Source organism: Dasypus novemcinctus, chromosome 2 (genome assembly GCF_030445035.2).
Source record: "Dasypus novemcinctus isolate mDasNov1 chromosome 2, mDasNov1.1.hap2, whole genome shotgun sequence".
Taxonomy (NCBI): domain Eukaryota; kingdom Metazoa; phylum Chordata; class Mammalia; order Cingulata; family Dasypodidae; genus Dasypus; species Dasypus novemcinctus.
Window position 1 is genome coordinate 197,832,018 of NC_080674.1, and position 22,586 is coordinate 197,854,603.

The window sequence follows — 22,586 nt, forward strand, 5'->3', positions numbered from 1 at the left end:
TATTGATAGGGAAAATCATAGTCAAAACTGTGTTTGTGAAGGATCTGAAAACAAGTTAGCCATCAAAACTTAGAAAAGAAGCACTAGAGCTTGGGGCAGTGGTTTGTAGGGATTTCCTATAGCTACAGAACTCTTCCTTCAAAATGTGTCGAGCTGAAAACACAAATCTGTGTGTGGTTGCTGTAGTTGGTGCAGAGCAGGGCATCTCATGCAGAACCCCTCAAGAACCTGGAGATTTGGGGCTAACTGTTTGAAAACCCTGGCTAGAGGGGAGGAGCATGAGCCTGGGACTTAGGAAACTTGGGTTCTGATCCCACCCTTTACCTCTCTTTATCTTTAGCCTTTACTCTCTTTATCTGCTCCATAGGGATGATGGCATTACTCTGCCTGTTGCAGAGGTGGTGTGAGAGCCTTTGGTAGGTAGAAAACTACTGTACACAAAGAGGACAGGCCAAGTTCTAGAGTCTTTTGCATGCTCAGAGTTCAGAGCAGTGTTAGAGGGTATTTTCTCATTTGCTAATTTCCTAGTGTCTCTAGTTCTAGGTTTGATGATTATATTTTTAGCTTTGACTACCCATTATTTTGTCCTCTCTCCTTTAGAGGCAGAAGTTGTGACCTTGGTGGCAACCCAATCTAGGAAACAGATGAGTAGAGAAATCTGCATTCATAGCTGGCCGTGCTCCTACTATTTAGAACTTGAGAAGCGATGGGTCCCTGGAAAACTTTCATTAACTTCTCTTTCTCTAAAATTTATGGCTGATAAAACAGAAGAAATTCTTGTCAACTTTCACTTTTCTAGCATAATTGAAATCAGAAAAGAGGCTTCCCATTTTTTCTTCAGTTCTATCACTATCCTGGAAAAGAACCATATTAAGCACTGGTTTAGTTCCTTTCAGCCTAATCGGAATGTCGTCTTCAACATCATCGAGCATTTTTGGAGAGAGTTGTTGTTTTCTCAGCCAGAGGCTGCTGTTCATGCATCGTCCTCTCCCATGACCAAGGGGAAGGAACTGACTGGCTTGATGGCATGTTCCCAGAGGCGTTTAGAAGATACAGCCAAAGTCCTCCATCATCAAGGCGAACAGTTTGATAACATCATGAAAGGGCTGGACAAGATTGAATCTGATCTGGATGTGGCTGACAGGTATGGCAGATAGCCTTTATTCTATATCTAGCATGGGATTACTAATCTAGTATCTTTTCCATTATCCTAAATTTAATACACGTTCAACATTCTGAAAACATTGGTTATGTACAGTTAGTCTGAGCTAGGTGCTATGAGGATACAGATAATAATAGCATTTATTGCATACTCACTGTGTGCCAGGCACTGGATTACCTCATTTAATCACCATACAAGTCAAGAAGAATGTGTTGTTAACTTCATTTTACCTATGAGGAAACTGAGGCACAGAGGTCAAGTAATTTGCTCAAAGTTGCATGCACTCAGAAATGGCAGCAGGTTTGTGCTAAAGCAGTTTGACTCTAGAACCTGCCTTCTTTCCCACTGTATCAGTGACTCTAAAACCTTTTGGTCTCAGGACCCTTTTGCACTCTAAATCAGGGTTTCATAACTTTGTTTGTACCACGGACCCCTTTGCCAGTCAGGTGAAAACCATGGACACTTTACTAAGTCCGCACTGTATTGTATGTTATTTAATAAATATATCACACCTACACCAACACTTCCCCACAAGAATCATGTTTTTTTGAATTTTCAATTCAAGTTCACAGACCCCCTGGTTAAGAACCCATGCACTAAATTGAGGACCCACAAAGGCTTTTGTTTATGTGAGTTATATCTACCAATATTCACCATGTTAGAAATAAAAAACTGAGATATTTAAAAATGTTAATTCATCTGAAAAGAATAATAATCCATGACATGGTAACATAAATAGCATATTTTTAAAGTGAAAGGTAATTGTTTCCTCCATCAAGAAATGTTTAGCATTTCAGTTAGCAGTTAGTGAAAATAGCAAGGTGTTTTTCCCCCATCCAATTTTAAGGACTCATTGGATTCTGTTGGTGGGCTCCTGCAGGGTTGATGGAGCCCAGGAAGGACCACTGGCTTAGGATCGTGGACTCTCAGTGTTGGGAAGGACCTTGAAGAGGATCTTGGCCTCGACCTTCAGTTTACAAAAGAGGAAACCTGTGTCTAGGAAGGTGACTTGACTTGGCCAAGGGTCAGGTCTAGGAAGGTGGCATGTCATAATCAGGAATGCTAACTGCAGATGATCGTTCGGTTTGAGAGGACAGTGAAAATCATTATGGTGGTGAAAGCATGAAATACAGGGAGAATCTGGCTCTCTTCCTTGATTTGGGGAAAGTGCAAGTTAAGGCTTCCTCCCTAGAAGGGTGTGTGTGTGTGCGCGCGCGCGCGCGCGTGGTGGGGGAGGTGAGGATGGTCTAGTCTATAGGAAGGTTGTGAGTTGAAAATGTAGTAAAAGTCAAATGGCAGTAGTTGCTCACAGTGTCACTGATTACTTTCCCAAACATTGAGTTGCCTAACATGTGGAGAATAAAGTATTGTCTTTAACTTCTAATTGTTGACGTACACAATGAGACAGTCAGGCAAGTAAGCAAACAGATGTACCACAGTGTCTTCAGAGCCACAAAGGTAGGAGGGGGGAAGCAGGTCTGTCTTTTTGGGGTATGGAAGCAGGGGGGTAGGAGAGACTTCCTGGGATATGAGTCCTGGACTGAGGAGTTATCGTTAGTGTTTTTTTAACCTTTTTTATTGTAAAATAAAATGCAAATACAGAAACACACAGACATAAACCCTAAATAAATAAATAAATAGTTATTTTACCTAGAACACTCTTGTAACTGTCACCCAGGTCAAGAAATAGTACTTTGTCAACTCTCCCAGAAGCCCTCCCTTCACCCCATCCCCATCCCAGCTACCTCCTGTACCCTCAGATAACCTCTGTGATCTCTTTCACAGTTTTTACATCCTTATCTTTCATTACAGTTTTATCATCTGTATGTATATCCCTACACACTGTATGTAGTCTTGTTCCCTTTTTAAATATTTGTCTTCAGTATCCTTTAATCTAAAAGTTTCTCCTTGGAAAAACGGACTTTGGCCCAGTGGTTAGGGCGTCCGTCTACCATATGGGAGGTCCGCGGTTCAAACCCCGGGCCTCCTTGACCCGTGTGGAGCTGGCCATGCGCAGCGCTGATGCGCGCAAGGAGTGCCGTGCCACGCAAGGGTGTCCCCCGCGTGGGGGAGCCCCACGCGCAAGGAGTGCGCCCGTGAGGAAAGCCGCCCAGCGTGAAAAGAAAGAGCAGCCTGCCCAGGAATGGCACCGCCCACACTTCCCGTGCCGCTGATGACAACAGAAGCGGACAAAGAAACAAGACGCAGCAAATAGACACCAAGAACAGACAACCAGGGGAGGGGGGGAAATATAAATAAATAAAATCTTTAAAAAAAAAATCGTTCATTGGTTCACCCCCTTGAGACCGTGTTGAAATAATAGCAATTGAAATATATGCTGAGTACCCTTCATATGGGGTACGTAACTTTAAAAAAAATAAAATAAAAAATAAAAGTTTCTCCTTCATCCTTTTCTTTTCCTTACAAGTTGTCTGTTGAAGAATAAGATCCTTTGAGTCTCCCACAGGTTGGATTTAACTGGTTATGTACTTATGGTGAGTTCTCTATTTTTAGCAAATTGGAATTTGCCTGGAGCCTTGATCAAATGTGATTTCAGTCTTTATGGCAAGTATGTAGGGTGTTGTACTCTCCCATCAGGAGCCATAATATATGCTTGTCTTTCTTTATGTGATGTTATCAGCTGTTAAAGCTTAACACCCAGATTCTTTAATTCAGTAGCAGTTGAACAATGGTGACATTCTCATTCTTTCATTTCCTTTTCATTTATTAACAAGATTATTGAGATGCCTCCCCTCATCTACTATTTGTCTTTTCAGTGGTAAATTTCATAATGCTTGATTATTTTCCTGGGTTTAACGGGTTCAAAGATAATGAATTTGTTTGCTGTCATCCTTAAAAAGTGTTCATTTACTATTTTTAGTGTCCTTATGAATTCAGGGATTTTAACAGATTTGATGGCTTTCAATCAGTTGTAATTAACATCCTTGTTGAAGCTCAAACCGTCTCATCTTTGGCTGTGTTACGACATTTTTATTCCTATAATTTAGTAAGTAAAAATGACTTGGATTGTAAACCTGGTATTATATAATAAATGTGCCTTGGAAAACTCCTGTGATTTTATATAAAAAGAGCTGTGTTAGGGGAAAGTTCTGCAGATAAATTCCAAGTGAAATCCATAGTATAAATAGAGGAGAAATAGCACCAAGGGCCAGGGTGACAGGTAAAGTCTTATCACTTGAGGGGGTGAAATTGTAAGGACATGGAGTGGTGGTTCCCTGATACTGATTCATAGTCCAGTCCCATTCCAGAAATAGCTAAAAAATATATAGAATATGAATGAAACCAAAAGTTGGCTTTTTGAAAAGAACAGTAAAATTGACAGAGTTTTGACTTGACTGACAAAAAAAGAGAGAAGATATAATAACTAAAATTAGAAGTTAAAGTGGGGATATAACTTCTGACCTTACAGAAATAAAAGAATTAGAAGAGAATACTGTGTGTGAATGGTTGTCTGCCAACAAATTAGATAATCTAGATGAAATGGACAAAATCCTAGAAACACGCAAATTAATGAAACTAACTCAAAAGGAAATGGTAAATCTGTTAAGACCAATAATACAAGATTGAATCAATAAACCGAAACACCCCAACAAAGGAAAGTTCAGGACCAGAAGGCTTCACTGTTGAATTCTACCATTCAGAGAAGAATTAACATCAGGATTTCTTATACTCTTCCTAATAATTATGCAGTTATTATTACATCCTAATTTATAATGCAGTGTCAGCCTTAACTTGATATCAAAGCCAGATAAAGACATCATAAGAAAAGAAAATGATATATCGACATACCTTATGCATATAGATGCAAAAATCCTCAACAGAATATTAGCAAACTGAATCCAAAAGTGTATTAAAAGAATAGGCACTGTGACCAAGTCTGATCTATCCCAGGATGCAAAAATTCTTCAACATAAAGAAATCAGTCAATGTACATCACATTAATAAAACAAAAGAGGAAATCACATGATCATCTCAATTGTTGCAGAAAAGGCATTTGACAAAACCCAATACCCTTTAGTTGAAATTAATACACAGCAAACTAGGAATAGAAGGGAACTTTCTCAACATGATAAAAGGCATTTACAAAAAATCCATAGCTGACATCATATTCGATGGTGAAAGACTGAGAGTTTTCCCCTAAGCTCAGGAACAAGACTAGGATGTCCGCTTTAACTGTAGCGCTTCAGCATTGCACTGGAAGTCCAAGCCAGGGCAATTAGAAAGAAAGAAAGAAAGTCATCTAAATTGGAAAGGAAGAAGTAAAACTTTTTCCTTTTGCAGATGGCATGATCCCATATGTAGAAAATCCTAACAACTACACAAAAAAGCTAATTCTAATAAATGAATTCAATAAGAGGACAAGATATAAGATCAACAGATAAATATCAGTTTTGTTTCTATACACCAGCAAGAACAACCTGAAGAAGAAATAAAAATAGTTCCATTTATGATAGTATCAAAAATAGAATATCTAGAAGTAAATTTAACCAATGAGGTAAAAAACTTGTACACTAAAAACTACAAAATATTGTTTAAAAAATTAAAGAACTTTTGGACGCCATAGACAGCCACATGGCCTCATGAGATTAACACCCTCTCAGCAGGCCCTATCTGGGAATATATGAAAATCTATTTCCCCAGTATAATCATGATTTTTCTCTTTCTATTCGAACCTATAATTTTCACTGTACCTGTTAAGTGTATTTCTCAGAGACTTAGATCTTCAGATTGTTCATATGCCAGTTGAACTCTGAAACCCAGCAGAGTTGCAGCCAACTCCTGCTTTCCAGTTCTTCAGGCTTGCCCTGGACATCTAACATGATGATGATGAACCAGTCCCATCCCAAAAACATGGGGTATCTTTCAGCTGTAGGCAAAACAGTTCCTTTCTTCTGCCCCATAATATCCATGTCCCTTCTCAGCCTGAAGCAGAGTCCAAAGTAGACATGATCCCAAATCCCCCAAGACTGAGGAATGAACAAAAATAAGGGGCCAAAGCAGATTCACTGTTACTGTAGTTATTATCTTGTGTTAATGGAGTAACTTTGTAACATTGATATAAAAAATACTAAAAAACAACAACAAAAAATTAAAAACCTAAATAAGTGGAAAGACATCACATGTTCATGGATTGGAAGAGTTAATATTGTAAGGTATCAGTACTACTCAAAGCTATCTATAGTTTCAGCACAATCCCTACCAATATTCCAGCATCCCTTTTTGCAGCAATGGAAAAGCCAATCCTTAAATTCATATGAAATTGCAAGGGGTCACAAATAGCCAAAACAATCTTGAAAAAGAACAATGTTGGAGGACTTATACTTTCTGATATAAAAACTTGCTACAGAGCTATAGTAATCAAAACAGTGTGGATTGACTTGAGAAGCCAGAAATAAATCTCCACAATTGTTCATTGACAATGGTGCCAAGTAGGGAATGAATATTCTCTTCCACAAATGGTGCTGGGAAGACTGGATATCCGCATACAAAAGAAAGAGTTGGAACCCTACCTCACACCATATACAAAAGTTAGCTCAAAATGAATAAGGGAGCTAAATATGGCCCCAAAAGCACAAGCAACAAAAGAAACAATAGATAAACTGGGCCTCATACACAAAGTTTTGCCCCGAAGGACTTTATCAAAAAAATGAAAAGATAACATATAGAATGAGCAAAAATAGATGTAAATCTGATATATCTGATAAAGGTTTAGTACCCCGAATATATCAAGAACTGCTATAGCTTAACAACAAGTGGACAACCCACTTAAAAATGAAATGGGCAAAGGACTTGAATGAACATTTTTCCAAAGAATTTATGTATGTCGCTGATTTGCATATGAAAAGGTGTTCATCATCATCAGTCATTAGGGAAAAGCAAATCAAAACCACAATGAGATACCACTTCCTTCCCATTAGGATGGCTGTTATTTAAAAACTGGAAAGTAATAAATGTTGGTGAGGGTGGGGAAAAATTGGAGCCTTTGTGCTTTGCTGGTGGGAATGAAAATAGTGCAGCTGCAGTGCAGAATATTTTGATGGGTCCTCAAAACATTAAACATAGAACTACCCTATGACCTGGCAATTCCATTCCAATGCGTTTACCCAAAAGAATTGAAAACGGAAACAGATTTGTGTACACCAGTATTATTCACAATAGCCAAAAGATGGAAACCCAAATGTCCAGCAGATAAATGGATAAAACATGCTATCTTCATGTAGTGGAATATTATTCACAGATAAAAAGGCATGGAACATTATATATGCTCCAACATGGATAAACTGCGAAAATGTTATGCTCAGTGAATTAAGCCAGACACAAAAGACAAATAATGCATGACTTTGCTTATATTAAATATTTAGAAAAAGTGAATTTGTAGAGACAGAAAGTAGATTAGTAGTTACCAAGGGTTGGGAATAGAAGGGAGATGAGGTGTTACTGCTTAATGGGTTTCTGTTTGGGGTAAGGAAAAATTTTGGTAATGGGTGGTGGTTATGATACTACAATATTGTAATTGTAATTCTATTTGTTGTATACTTTAAAATGATTAAAATGGTAAGTTTTAATTACAAGAAAATTTATAAAAATATGGGTATATCTTTCTGCTTTTTTCATTTACATTTCGTTTTTAATAAAATGAAAAAGTTGCTTACCCTGTTTTGGTCTCAGAATGAAGTTTGGTTGTATGTGTGTAGGTGGGTGGTTTTGAGTTGCTTGTATGTGCCTGAATGTTTAGGAATGTCAGTCTTGATTAGTAAATGTTCTGGTTTTGTTTTCTGAGGGATCTGTGAGTAGTAATTGCACATTTATGTTAGGAAATGACTTTATCTGACTGGCATTCATGAGTGATAATTTGGCTCTTCACAACTGAACCAAATTTATTAGCTCAGCATTTTGAAAATATTTTTTCATTGTCTTCTTGCATATATTGTTACTAAAGAGATGCGCCTGCTCCTTTGAGACTAATGGGTTTTTCTCTTTATCTTAGATGTTCTGAAATTTTACTGTCTGCGGAAGCTTTTTTTTAACCAGCTTTCTATTTTACATACCACAAAACTTTCCATTCATTTAAATGAACAATTCAGTGATTTTTAGGAAATTTTCAGAGTTTTTTAACCATCACCAAAATACAGTTTTACATTTCCATCACTCCCGTATCATCCCTAATGTCCTTTTGCAGTCATACTGTTCCCAGTCCTAGTCCCAGGTCACCACTAATCTGCTTTTTGTTTCTGTAGATATGTCTTTCTGGAGATTAAATATGTATCTGTCTTTTTTCATTTAGCCTAATGATTTTGAAGTTCATCCCTGTTATAACATGTATTAGTACCTTATTCCTTTTTTTTTTTTAAGATTTATTTATGTATGTATTTCTCTCCCCTTCCCGCCCCCCCACCCCTGTTGTTTGTTCTCTGTGTCTATTTGCTCCATCTTCTTTGTCCGCTTCTGTTTTGTTGCGTCATCTTGTGTGTCAGCTCTCCGTGTGTGCGGCACCATTCCTGGGCAGGCTGCACTTTCTTTAGTGCTGGCGGCTGCCTTGTGGGGCGCACTCCTTGCGTGTGGGACTCCCCTAAGCGGGGGACACCCCTGCGTGGCACAGCACTCCTTGCGCGCATCAGCGCTATGCATGGGCCAGCTCCACACGGGTCAAGGAGGCCCGGGGTTTGAACCGCTGACCTCCCATGTGGTAGACGGACGCCCTAACCACTGGTAACCACTGGGCCAAGTCCGCCGCCCCTTATTACTTTTTATTTTGGAACACTTCCATGGATCTGCTCCATGTTGTTTATCCACTCACCAGTTGATGAACTTTTGGATTATTTCTACTTTGTGGCTGTTATGAACACTTCTGCTGTAGACACCCACCTACAAGTCTGTGTGGACGTGTTTTCATTGCTCTTGGGTAGATACTGGAAGGGAATTGCTGAGTCTGTTTATTAACATTTTGAGAAACTGCCAGTTGTCTTCCATTTTACATTCCTGCTAGCATCTTGAGGGTTCCATTTTTCCATATCCTCATCAGCAATTGTTATTGCCTATCTTTTTTATTATAACCATTCTAGTGAGTGTGAAATGATATCGCATTGTGGGTTTTTTTAAACAAGTCAATTTTATTGTACATATTAATAAACCTTACAGTTCATCTAAAGCGTACAATCAATGGTATCTGGTTTAATCACGTAATTGTGCATTCATTACTTCAGTCATTATTAAAACATTTTCATTATTTCAATAATAATAAACAGACAAGAAAATTCTTAACCTCTCAATCTATGTTTCCCTTGCCTGTACATAGTTCTATTTCTGGCTGTTCTTACACATTTATTTATTAAGCAGTTTTATTGAGATATAGTCACATACTGTGATCTATCCAAAGTGTAGAATCAATTTTGTTTTTAGTATAATCACAATACTGTGCATTTATCTAAAAAAAACTTAGAACCATTTCATTACTCCAAAATGAAAAACTCCACACTCCTTAGCATTCCTTTGGCAGCTCTACAAAACCACTAATCTAATTTCATCTTTACAAATTGATTTTTATTTACATTTTATGTAAATGGAATCATACAATTTGTAGTACTTTGTGTCTGCGTTCTTTCACTTAATGTAATGGATTTTTTTGTCTGCTATTAACATTTTATAGTATTAACATACATGTGTTCAGCTTCAAAGAAAAACGGTCTAATATGTACAATTTTACCTATATTCATATTCCACATGTGGTTTTACTATGCTGTACAGTTTCATGTTATATTTTCCTTTAGATTTCCTTTTAGTAGTATACATAACTTTAAACTTTCCCTTTAAATCACATTCATACCCACATAATAGTACTGCTAGTTACAAACATTGTGTTAAGCTTCCACCTTCTCCATTCTATTCCAAAGTTTAACACATCCTTTTTACAAGTTAAACCTCAGCTTTCTGTTCTCTAATCTGATTTTATTTTCTGGTGACCCATATTCAAGTTAGTAACTCCATGAGATTACACAGTATATTTTAGTTCCCAGTAGTGCAGTCATACAGTATTTGTCCTTCTGTGTCTGGCTTGCTTCACTCAGCATAATATCCCCCGGGTTCATCCATGTGGTCATATGCTTTATGACTTCATTTCTTCCTACAGCTGCATAATATTCCATCAAGTGAATGTACCACAGTTTGTTTATCCATTCATTGGTTGATGGACTCCTGGGTTGTTTCCAGCTTTTAGCAGTCATGGATAATGCTGGTTTGAACATCAGTGTGCAGATGTCTGTGTGTCACTGCTCTCAGTTCTTCTGGGTATATACCAGTAGTGGTATGGCTGGATTAAGTGACAAATCTGTATTCAACTTCTTTAAGTAAAAGAACTGCCAAACAGTCTCCACAGTGGCTGTACCATTCTACATTCCCACCAACAGTGAATAAGTGTTCCTGCCTCTCCACATCCTCTCCAACACTTGTAGTTTTCTATCTTTTTAATAGTCACCATTCTGATAGGTGTAAATTGATATCTCATTGTAGTATTGATATGCATTTCCCTAATCACTAGTGATGTTGAACATTTTTTCATGTGTCTTTTTCCCATTTATCTTTCTTCTTTGAACAAAGGTCTGTTCAAGTCTTTCGCCCATTTTTAATTGGGTCGTTTTTCTTTTTTATTGCTGAGTTTTAGCATTTCTTTATCATGGTTATTAACCCCTTATCAGACATGGGATTTCCCATTATTTTCTTGCATTGAGTCGGCTGCCTTTTCACCTTTTGACAAAGTCCTGTGAGGTGCAAAAGTGTTTAATTTTGAGGACTTCTCTCTTATCTAATTTTCCTTTTTTTGTGTATGCTTTGGGTGTAAGGCTCAAGAAACCACCACCTATGACAGGGTGATGAAGATGTTTCTCTACTTTTTCTTCTAGTAGTTTCATGGTTTGGGCTTTTATACTTGGGTTTTGATGCATTTTGAGTTGATTCTTGTATAGAGAGTGAGATAAAGGGTCCTTTTTCATTCTTTCTGTTATGTTTATCCAATTTTTCCAGCATCATTTATTGAAGAGACTGTTTTGGCCCACTGACGCAGTTTGACATTATTTATGAATTCCAAAAAGAGACATTGATTATGTTTGTAAACTGGTCTGTTTCTCTGCATATGATACCCTTGGATTGATTTAAATTCAAAGGCTTTACTTGGTTGTTTACTTGGTTAAATCAAGATTAGGGCAGGTTGAGTCTTGCCCCCTTGGTGAGCCCATAAAACAGGCTCTTACAATGAAGTAGATATATGGGAGAAGAACCCAGGAATAGAGAGAGCTCCATAGACATGAAAGGAGAGAACTTGTAAGCTTTGATTCTGCAGCCCTAGGAAGAGAGCTTATAGCTTATTGCTGACCTTGTGAAGAGAACGGAGTAGCTGAGCCCAGAAAGAAATGCGCCCTCTAGCATGCAGCTGAGATTGGAAGAAGCTCCCATGGAGCCTTAAGAGGAAAGAGAAAGACTAAACCCTCACAGATATTGGCTTCAACATCTTGCTTCAGCATACCAGGAATGCAATATACCTTGCATACCAGGAATAAATCCCACTTGGTCTTAATGTATGAATCTTTTAATATGCTGTTGGATACAATTTGTAAGTATTTTGTTGAGAATTTCTGCATCTGTGTTCATTAGAGAGCTTGGTCTGTAATTTTCTTTTCTTGTAGTGTCTTTATCTGGCTTTGGTGTTAGGGTGATGTTGGCTCCATAAAATGTGTTGGGTAATTTTCCCTCCTCTATAGTTTTTTGGAAGAGTTTGAACAGGATTGATGTTAATTCTTTTTGAAATGCTTGGTAGAATTCAACTGTGACCGTGTTGGGAGATTTTTGATGTCCAATTCAATCTCTTTAAATGTGATTGATTTGTTAAGTTCTTGTATTTCTTGTAACGCCATTGTAGGTTGTTTGTGCATTTCTAAGAATTTTTCCATTTTATCTAGGTTATCTAGTTTTTGGCATATGGTTTCTCATAAGATCCTCTTATGATCCTTTTTATTTCTGTGGGTTCAGTCATAACTTCCCCCCTTTCATTTCTGACTATTTGCATCTTCTCTCTTTTTTTCTTTGTTAGTCTAGCTAGGGACTTGTCCATTTTATTGATCTCAAAGATCCAGCTTTTGGTTTTGTTGATTTTCTCTATTGTTTTTTATGGTTTTTTTTGGTTCTCAATTTCATTTATTTATGCTCTAATCTTTATTAATTTCTTTTCTCCTGCTTACTTTGGGAATGGTTTGCTGTTCTTTTTCTCATTTGACCAGTTGCACAGTTATATCTTTGATTTTAGTTCTTTCTTCCTTTTTAATAGGGTGTTGAGGGCTATAAATTTCCCTCTGAAGACTCCCTTTGCTTTATCCCATAAATTTTCTTAAGTTGTGTTCTCATTTTCATTCATCTTAATATTTTTACTGATTTCACTTGCATTTTCTTCTTTGACCCACTGATTATTTAAGAATGTATTGTTTGGCCTCCACACATTTGCAAATTTACCTCTTTCCTGTCTATTATTGACTTCCAGTTTCATTCCATTAATGGGCACTTGAGAAGAATGTCTAATCTGCTGAGTTTGGGTGCAGTGTTCTATATTTGTCTGTTAGGTCTAGCTCATTTTTCATTTTGTTCAAGTTCTCTATTTCCTTGTTGATCTTCTGTCTAGTTATTTTGTTTAATTATGTGATTGGTATGTTGAAATCACCAATTATTATTATCTATTTCTCCCTTCAGTTTTGCCAGAGTTTCCCTCATATATTTTGGGGTACCCTGGCTAGGTGCATAGATATTTATGACTGTTAATTCTTCCTGGTGGATTGTCGCTGTTATTAATATGTTATGACATTCTCTATCTCTCATAACTTTTTTGCATAAAATCTGTTTTGTACGTTATTCATATAGCTATACCTGCCTTTTTTTTTTTTTTTTTTTTTTTGAGGTACCAGGGATTGAACCCAGGACCTTGTGTATGGTTAGCAGGAGCTCAACCACTGTGCTACACTTGCTTCCCTTGCTCTTTTTTGTTTACTGTTTGCATGGAGTATCCTTTTCCCACCTTTCACATTCAGCTGATTTGTATTCCTGGGTCTAAGGTGAGTCTCCTGTAGGCAGCATATGGATGGGTCATGTTTTTTATTCTTTCTGTCAGCCTATATCTTTTGTTTGGGGAGTTTAACCCATTCACATTCAATGATATTACTGTAAATGTGTTTTTTTTTTACTTCCAGCATTTTATTCTTTGGTTTTCATATGTCATATCTTATTTTCGTCTTTTTACTTTTTGCTTACCCTTTCTGCTATTCTTTGTTCTATGCTCTCCTCCAAGCCTTTCTCTCCTGTCTTTTTCTTTCAGGCTATAATGCTTCCTTTATATTTCCTGCAAAGGTGGATTCTTTTTTATGAACTTTCTTAGTTTCTGTTTGTGTGTGAATGTTTTAAACTCACCTTCATATATGAAGGACAGTTTTGCTGGATAAAGAATTCTTGGCTGGCAGTTTTTCTTTCAGTATCCTAATTGTATTATACCACTTTCTTCTCACCTCCATGGTTTCCGATGAGAAATATGCACTAAGTCTTACTGGGCTGTAATGCAGGAGATCAAGTCTGGGAAGGATGACCAAATTATTTGATATTCCAGAGAAACCATATGGGAACCTAGCATCAGTCATGTTTTTATTATTCACATAACATAACCCTGTGGCAGCAGATGGGGAGAAGCTCCACCTACTTACAGAACCCTGTGGCAGCCAGCCAGAAAGTGCCGCCTTATGATTCGTGCTGTGTTCCACCACGTCTAACATACAGGGTTGGGTTTTATAAGGTTACAAAGCAGCAGGACACAAGGGTTACTAGTTAACAATTATCGAACCGGGTCTGATTACCATTACAGGTGTTCCTTCAATGCTTACATCCAAGTCCCTGTTTATGAGTGTCAGGTGGTTGGCCAAACCATTCCATCCTTCTTTCAGGGCCTTGGGTTCACAAAAGGACATTCTGCCTTCATTTACCCTACACTCCACCCCAGTGCTCTTTCCGCATTACAGTCTGCCCGTTAAGTCTTCGCGGAGCTGAGTGGTCAAAGCGTAAATACAGTGTACCCCAAGTCCATGGTAACAGTGTAAAGCATCACAAGTCTTTCTTCATCTCAGCCACTTGCAAGCTTTCCATTCAGTGGAATTAATCACATCTACATACATGGTCGCAGTACTCACCACCTGCCATTAATACAACTTTCTCATCTCTCCCAAACAGAAATCCTACATCCATTTTGCATTACCTCCCCATCTATCTGTGAACAGTAATGCTTAACAGTGAAATTGCACAATTAAGTGGGTAACCATACCTTCTGAGGTCTCTTGAGTTTCCTTTAGTAACATTAAATGGGCTTAAGATTTTCAACCAGCAAAGCTGCATAAGTCAATACCACAGCCAAATAACCTCATTTTCCCCTATTTGTATAGTTTGAGGCATAGGCAACAACACATTATTATTATTACCCTTCAGGTCTGGTCCACTCAGGTCTGTGCACACACCATTCCCTCTGCTTGAAAGGCTCCCAAGCCCAGCTGGTTCTCTGGGACTTATATTCTAGGCAACAGCCAATCACCTCTTCTGGGAAGCCTTCTTAGGTATCCTCCTGTGGGTTCTCCAACCCATCAGGCTCTGCCCCACTGTAGTGTGGCTGGCCCTTTAACAGTGCCTCCATTGGTATTCTATTAACATTTCAACTGGAGCAGGGGCCTGCAACTGATGGTGATTCCTTATCACCCTTTACTTGTTCCTTAAAAGGCTTTTCATTCATAAAAAGTCCGAACAATATCCTTGTCCATAGCCCAGGACCACATGAAGTACTGTTCCATCCAGTGCACAGTCTTCAGAGTTAGCACAGTGCAGCTGGAACTGCTGGGCTAGGCACCACGAGGTCTGGTAGCCATGATGCCACTTTTCCTGTGGAGCCACTCTGCTGCTTCTAGGGTTTCACACACCCCTGGATAGGAATGGCAGTCCTCAGAGTGACCGGGCACTGTTGGGTTAAGCCCTTTACTTGCAACGGAGTGTGGTATGTTGCACAGAGTTGTTTTTCTAAGGGACTGTATCTTACTTTGGCTCTTTTACACAATTGTATAATTCCATCAGTTCACATCTCTGATTTTCACTGCTTTCGAGATTTCCTCAAGAATCAGTGTTCCCTGTAATATGCAAGCTCATTTTTGGAAACACTTTTAATAGAAATCAGCAACCAGTACTTTTCTCTTTGATTGGTACAGACTAGTCTAAGCTTTATTTTGAGCTCCTCTTTTACCTGGCACACACAGAATTCAGCAGCCAGTTATTCATTGGAGCAAACTCTGAAGGCTGCTAACAAGGGCCCAGTGGTGGCTGCATCCTTGGCCCGATGCTCTTTCTTTTTTGATGAAGACATTGTCTACAATCTTCTCTAACTGTACTAAGTTCTTTTTAAAATTCTTCTCTAACTGTACTAACCCTGCAGGCATATATGGGGGAGCCCCCCAGTCAAATCAAATCTGATTTCCTAGACATAAGCAGACTAACAAGGTTAAACATATCCACATAGAAGAATATGGCCACCCTGGGATTTCCCCCATAGAGTCCCCAATAAATGGTGAGATTCTCCCTGCAGAGTTCCCAATAAAGGGCAGGATTTCCCCTGCAGAATTTCCTGTGACTGCCATGCTGTCTGTGGCTCTTACACCATTAGGTGGCCCTGGAATATCCTGCTGACTACGCCAGTTTTAACACAGAAGGTCAAGCCCAGGAAGGTTGACCAAATTATTTGCTATTCCAGAGAAATCACACAGGAATCCAGCATCGGTCATGCCTTTATTACTCATGAAACAACCTGGTGGCAGCTGACCAGGAGGTGCCACCTTGTGATTTGTGCTGTGCTCCACCCCAACCTCCTCATTATTATTGCAAGTGTTCCTTTGATGCTTGCATCCAATTCCCTGTTTATGAGGGTCAAGCAGTTGACCAGACCAACCTGTCCTCCTTTCAGTGCCTTGGGGTCATGGAAAGGACATTCCACCTTCATTTACCCTATGTGGGCATTCTTTGTATGTGATAGTTTGCTTCTCCCTTGCTGTACTCAGAATTTTCTCTTTATCTTTGACATTTGACATTCTGAGTAGTATATACCTTGGAGTAGGCATTTATTCTGATTAGGGTATGCTGTGCTTCTTGGACATGTAAATTCATTTGTTTTGTGAGAGTTGGGAAATTTTCTGCTGTTATTTCCTCAAATACTCTTTCCACCCCTTTTGCCTTCTTCACTCCTTCTGGAACTCTCATGATACATATGTTGTTGCATTTCATGTTATCATTCAACTTCCTGAGCTCCTCTTCTATTTTTTCTATTCTTTTCTCTCTCTGTTCTTTTCTCTCTTCAATTTCAGCTCTGCTATCTATCTTCTGTATCTCTTGTTCTTTCTACTGTCATTTCAAGTCTGCTGTTTTATGCCTCTAATGTTTTTTTTTTCCCTCTCTTCCCCCCCTGCCTTGCCCTCAGTTGTCTGCTCTCTCTGTCCATTCGCTGTGTGTTCTTCTGTGTCTGCTTGTATTCTTGTCAGCAGCACCCAGAATCTGTGTCTTGTTTTTTGTTACATTATCTTGCTGCATCAGCTCTCCATGTGTGTGGCGCCACTCCGGGGCAGGCTGCACTTTTTTTTGCACTGGGCGGCTCTCGTTACTGGGTCCACTCCTTGCGCGTGGGGCTCCCCTACACGGGGGACACCCCTGCATGGCCTGGCACTCCTTCTGTGCATCAGCACTGTGCATGGGCCAGCTTATCACATGGGTCAGGAGGCCCTGGGTTTGAACCTTGGACCTCCCATGTGGTAGGCAGACGCCCTGTCCATTGGGCCAAATCTGCTTCCCTCTAATGTGTTTTTGAGCTTACTTGTCATGACTTTCATTACCGTGAGCTCTGTTACTCTTTTATTCAGGTTTTCAAATTCTTGTTTGTGCTTGTTCAATGTCTTCTTGATATCCTTTATCTCTTTAGACATATTGTCTTGCAACTCATTAATTTATTTTGGAAATTTGTGTGTACCTTGTTGATTAGTTGTCTCAAATCCTGTGTTTCTTCTGGGATCTTAATATATTCCTTTTCTTGGGCCATTTCTTCCATTTTCTTTGTATAGCTTATAATTTTTTGATGTCCAGACACCTGAATTAGGGTTGTGAGTTTACTCAGGTGCTCAATTTCTCTGTCTTTCATAAGGTTTTAGTGTGGGAGGCTGTGTGTTACTGCTGTTCTTTGATTCTTGGTCCAACCTGTTCTGGGTCTTTAGAATTGTCTCTGTTAGTTGCTCAAATCTGGGCCCTGGAACCAGTAATGGGTAGCAGACCAGCTTCCCAGGGCCTTGGAGAAGGGAGGCTGTAAAGGCTGGAAGAAGCCTCTCTTTCTTACTTTTTTTTTTGTGTGGCACATTTGCTATAATTGATGTACACATATGAAAGCATTGCTACCAACTATGGTCAGTAGTTTACATTATAGTTTACACTTTCACTGCACATTTTTATAGGTTTTGACAAAATGTATAACGGCTTGTATCTGTCATTGCAGTGTCATTCAAAACAATTCCAGTGCCCCAGAAATGCCTCATGTTATACCTATTCTTCCATCTCCCTCCCTTCAGTACCTCTGGGACCACTGCCTTTATATCAATGTTACAAGTTCTTACATCGCTAGAATAATAATTCTGCTTTAGTCCATAGTTGCACTCCCTCCTTACGTTTGTTCGTCCCTCTATCTTGAGGATTTGGGGATGGTAATGCCCACTCTGCGTCTGATTGACAAGGGGCTTAAATCCCATGGGACAGATGGCTGGAACTGTCTTGCTTGCAGTTGCTGATATTCTCTAATTCTTGGCATGGGCGTTATCCATCATCATTCTTTTTACTTTTTAAATTTCCTCATGTACAGTTCTTTTGTCTGTCAGCAGATGGCACTCTTTGGCAGCCCTCTCAGTTCAGTGCTTGGTCAGGGTGTGTTTGCTGCAGTATGGACCAGATCAATGTGATACGGGTTCCTGCTTGAGGCTAAGAGCCTCGTGCTTCAAACTTTCTCAGAGGCATTTCTCCTTAACCTTTGCTGGCAGCCACCTCCCTTTTCCCAGGTAAGAAATAATCCCACTCCCCTTTGCATCCTCAACAGCCAGTCCAGGTGAGTAGAGAGAGATTGAGAGGGTCGGATTTTGTTATTCCCTTGCCAGCTTCCAAGGTAAACAGTGGCATAACCCTGCCTGACCGGGAAGGGCTCATGGGCTGATCAAATTTGTGTGTAAAGCTGAGTCAGCCATAGGCTCTGTTTCTTTGTCTCCCCTTTCCTGGGAAAGTGGATCCCTGGGACCCCCTTTGTCTGTAACCGCCAACCCCGAGACCCAAGAATTCAAAAGTGTCTATTTGGGGTGAGGGGCATGGCTTTTTTTATTTATTTCTGCCCCCCACCCCCCCTCATTATTCTTGCTGGCTGGCTGTCCATTGTGCCCTTGTTTTCTTTTTAGGCACTGGGAACCGAACCCGGGACCATCCCATGTGAGAGGGAGGCATCTAATCACTCGCCACCTCCACTCTCTGCTTGTTGTATCTCTCATTGTGTTTCCTCATGTGTCTCTTTGTTGCATCATCTTGTTGCATCAGCTTGCCGTGTCAGCCTGTGGCATCAGTGCAATGTCTTGCTCGTTTTCTTTAGGAGGCACTGGGAAGTGAACCTTTTTATACATGGACCTCCCATGTATAATAGTAGGGGAGTGCCCAACTGATTGAGCCACATCTGCTTCACTGCAGCTGGGACTTTTAACTCACAGTTTTGCAGTTGCAGTTCTTTTCCTTTGCCCCTCTTTTCTCTGGGTAGTGTCTAGCCGTCCCCTGGTTTCCTAAACCCTAGAAAAAAAATTTTAGGCCATTTCTGCCTGTCCCCTAGCTATTTTTCAGGGAGAGAAGAGAGTCCATTTCTTTCTAGTCCATCTTCTCCGAAGTCTTTTTTTCACTGTGGTTTTGATTTGCATTTTCCAGATTTCTAATGCTGGTATCTTTTCATGTATCTATTTGCTATGTGTATAACTTCTTTTCAAATTCTTTGGCATTTTTATATCATTATTTGTCTTTTTCATGGAGCTATGTGTTCTTTATATATTCTAGATACAAGTCCCTTATCAAAGATATGATTTGCAAATATTTTCTCCCATTCCATGGGTTGTATGTTTACTTTGTTGGTGGTGTTCTTTAAAGCACAAAAGATTTAAAATTTGATGAAATCCAGTTTTTGTTTTTCTTTTGTCACTTGATTTTGGTGTCATTGTAAGAAACCACTGCCTAAGCCAAGGCCATGGAGATATTTCTTCTAAGAGCTTTATAGTTTTAGCTCTTAAATTTAGTATTTAGATATATGGTCCTTTTTTTTTTTTTAAGGAGGTACCAGAGATTGAACCCAGGACCTAGTACATGGGAAGCAGATACTCAACCATGTGAGCTACATCTGCTCCCCTATTGTCCGTTTTGAATTAATTTTTGTGTGTGGTGTGGTGTCAGGGTCCAACCTCCTTTTTATGCATGTGGATATCCAGTATTCTCAACACAATTTGTTGGAAAAGCCTATTCTTCCCCCAATGAATTGTCTTGGTACCCTTGTTGAAAATCAATTGACCATAAATGTAAGGTGGTGTTTTTTCTGAATTCTCAATGCTGTTTCATTGATTTATATGCCTATTCTTATGCCAATACCACACAGTCTTGTTTCCTACATTCTGAAATTAGGTAGTGTGACTCTGCCAACTTTGTTCTTTTGGCTATTCTGGGTCTCTTGAATTTCCATATGAATGTTAGGATTAGCTGGCCAATTTCTGTAAAAAGCTGGCTGGGATTTTGATAGGAATTGCATTGAGTCTATAGATTATTTTGGGGGAGTTTTGCCCATCTTAGCCATGTAATTATTGATATGTTACAGCTTAAGTCTGCCATTTTATTTTCGTTTTGTTTTGTTTTGTTTTGTTTGTTCTCTCTCTCCATTTCTCTGATTCTTTTTCTTTGGGTGAGGGGGGAGCTTCCTAAGGTTTACTTGAATTGTAAGAATTCCATTTATATAAGGTTTCTGAATGTATCTCTTTGTACAGATCCTTCAGTGGTTGCTCTAGATATTAAATTATATAACTTACCACATTCTGTGGGTGTTGACATTTTACCAGTTTGAGTGAAGTGTAGAAACCTTACCTTTAAGTTTTTTTATCCTCCTTGATTTATATAAGTTACATATAAATCAAGGTAGTGTAGTGATAATTACATATTTCTTCTACATACTTTGATAATCACATTAATATTATTTTTGCTTCAGCCATCATACATGATTTAGAAACCTCAAGAAGGCAAGTCTTTTATATTTTCCTTTAGCACTTTTCTTATTTTTCCATCTTCCTTCCTGATATTCCCAAATTCCTGCTTTATATGTTTCATTCTCTTTCAGGAACTTCTGTTAGCCATTCTTTTAGGGTAGCCTTGCTGGTAACATCTTATCTCAGATTTCCTTCATTTGAGAACATCTTGATTTCCCCCTTATTCTTGAGGTTAGGTTGGTTGGATATAGAAGGTTTGAGTTGACAAGTCTTTTTCTTTTAGCATTTGAAAAGTATGTCACTTCCTTCTCACTTCTGTGGTTTCGGGTGAAAAATCTATTATTCTGTGAATTGTTTCTCACCTATAGGTAAATTACTGTTTCTCTTTAACTGCTTTCATTTGTTTCAATCAGAATTACTTTAAAATCCTTGGGAAGTAATCAGTTTCATCTTGGTATTAGCATCTGTTGATTGCCTTTTCTCATTCAAGTTGATATTTTCCTGGCTCTTGGTATGGCAAGTGATTTTGCATTGTAATCTGGCCATTTTGGATATTTTGTTATGAGACTCTGGATATTATCTAAATCTTCTGTTTTAGCAGACCTCCTCTGACACTGCACCACTGCAGGAAGGGAGCTACTTTCTTATTACCGCCGTGTGGGGCTGCAAGTACAGGTTTCCCAGTTGGCCCCCCTTTATGCTTTAGGTGGGTGCTGCTGGAAAGGAGAGGAATCAAAGGCTCCCTACAAGGCCTCTGCTGGCACCACCCTAGTGCGCAGGGTTGAGGGCTGCCTTTTAACTGCTGCCACGTGGCCTCCACTCACGCTGTAATGTTGGTCAGGCTTCTCAGTTGGCCTTCTGTGACACTGCCCAGGTTGAAGGCAAGGATCCCTCCTTAGAGGCAGGTGAAGATAGTGACATCCCCTTTTGCTGCTGGGGGTGGGAATAAGGCTGCAGTCGGGATTGGCTGGAATAGAGCAGTTATTACTTAAACACTTTGTCTTCATAGGCTGCTCCTCTTTAGGTCTTTCGGCTAGAGAGAGCAGGCTTTTCTTATTTTGGTTTTGTCTGCCTTCATTGGCATTTCCAGGTTTCTGCATTCACCACCACTCAGAGTAGTATATATTTGATAGAAAGAAAACCCAGAGAACCTAGCACTGTCTCATTTCTTAGGTCCAAAGTTCTTATATCCCATGGTTCCTACCCAGCCTGCCCTTTTCTGTTCATATATTTGTTTCATATATAATTTCCAGGGTTTTTAGCTGTACTTAATGGGGTTATTAGGAAGAAGAGCATCTATTCCATCTTCTGTTGGAATTGCAAGTCAGTCCTACAGTTGATTTTATATATTGGTCTTATGTCCTGCTTCATTGCTGAACTTGGTTTTTTGGTTTGTGGTTTGTTTTTTTCCCTAGTAGTTTGTGTGTGTGTGTGTGTGTGTGTGTAGTTGTATGCTTTTCTACTTACAGGATCATGTCTTCTATAACTAAGACTGTTTCACTTTTTTGCTTTTAATATTGTTGCCATCTATTTACTCTTCTTGCCTGCTTGATCTGACTAGAACTTTCTGTACAATGTTGAATAGAAGTGGTGAGAGCAGACACCCCTGCTTCGTTCCCAGCCTTAGGGAGGATAAGTGTTCACTCTTCCACTACTAAGTTTGATTTTAGTCTCAGGTAGAGGAAGTTCTCTTCTATTTCTTCTGTGTTTAGTGTTTTATCATGAATGAATATTGGCTTTTGTCAAATACTTAGTTTATTGAGATGATCATGTGGTTTTCTTTATTTTATTACTATGGTGTTGTACGTTACTGTATTTTCACATTAGAAACCATCCTTTCATTCTTGGAATAAATCCTGCTTGGTCACAGTATAAAATAAAATCCTTTTTTTTTTTTTAATGTTGCTGAATTAGGTGTACTAATTTTGTTGAGGATTTTTGAGTCTCTTTTAAGATACATATTGGAATGTAGTTTTCTTTCTTTTAATGTCTTTGACTTTGCTATTAGGGTAATATTGACCCCTCTTTGTTTTCTGGAAAAATTTGTATTGGCATTA

General features: G+C 39.0%; 1 protein-coding gene across 3 annotated transcripts in view; it reads left to right on the plus strand.

Annotated features, from left to right (window-relative positions):
• The window catches only part of SNAP47 (synaptosome associated protein 47), a 70,607-nt gene that overhangs the window by 16,816 nt on the left and 31,205 nt on the right, over nucleotides 1-22,586 (plus strand). For all 3 annotated transcript variants that reach the window (XM_004458098.5, XM_071211524.1, XM_004458099.3), the window contains one exon: nucleotides 601-1,144. In XM_004458098.5, coding sequence (XP_004458155.1) covers nucleotides 601-1,144 — 544 coding nt within the window. The remainder of the gene's footprint in view (nucleotides 1-600; nucleotides 1,145-22,586) is intronic.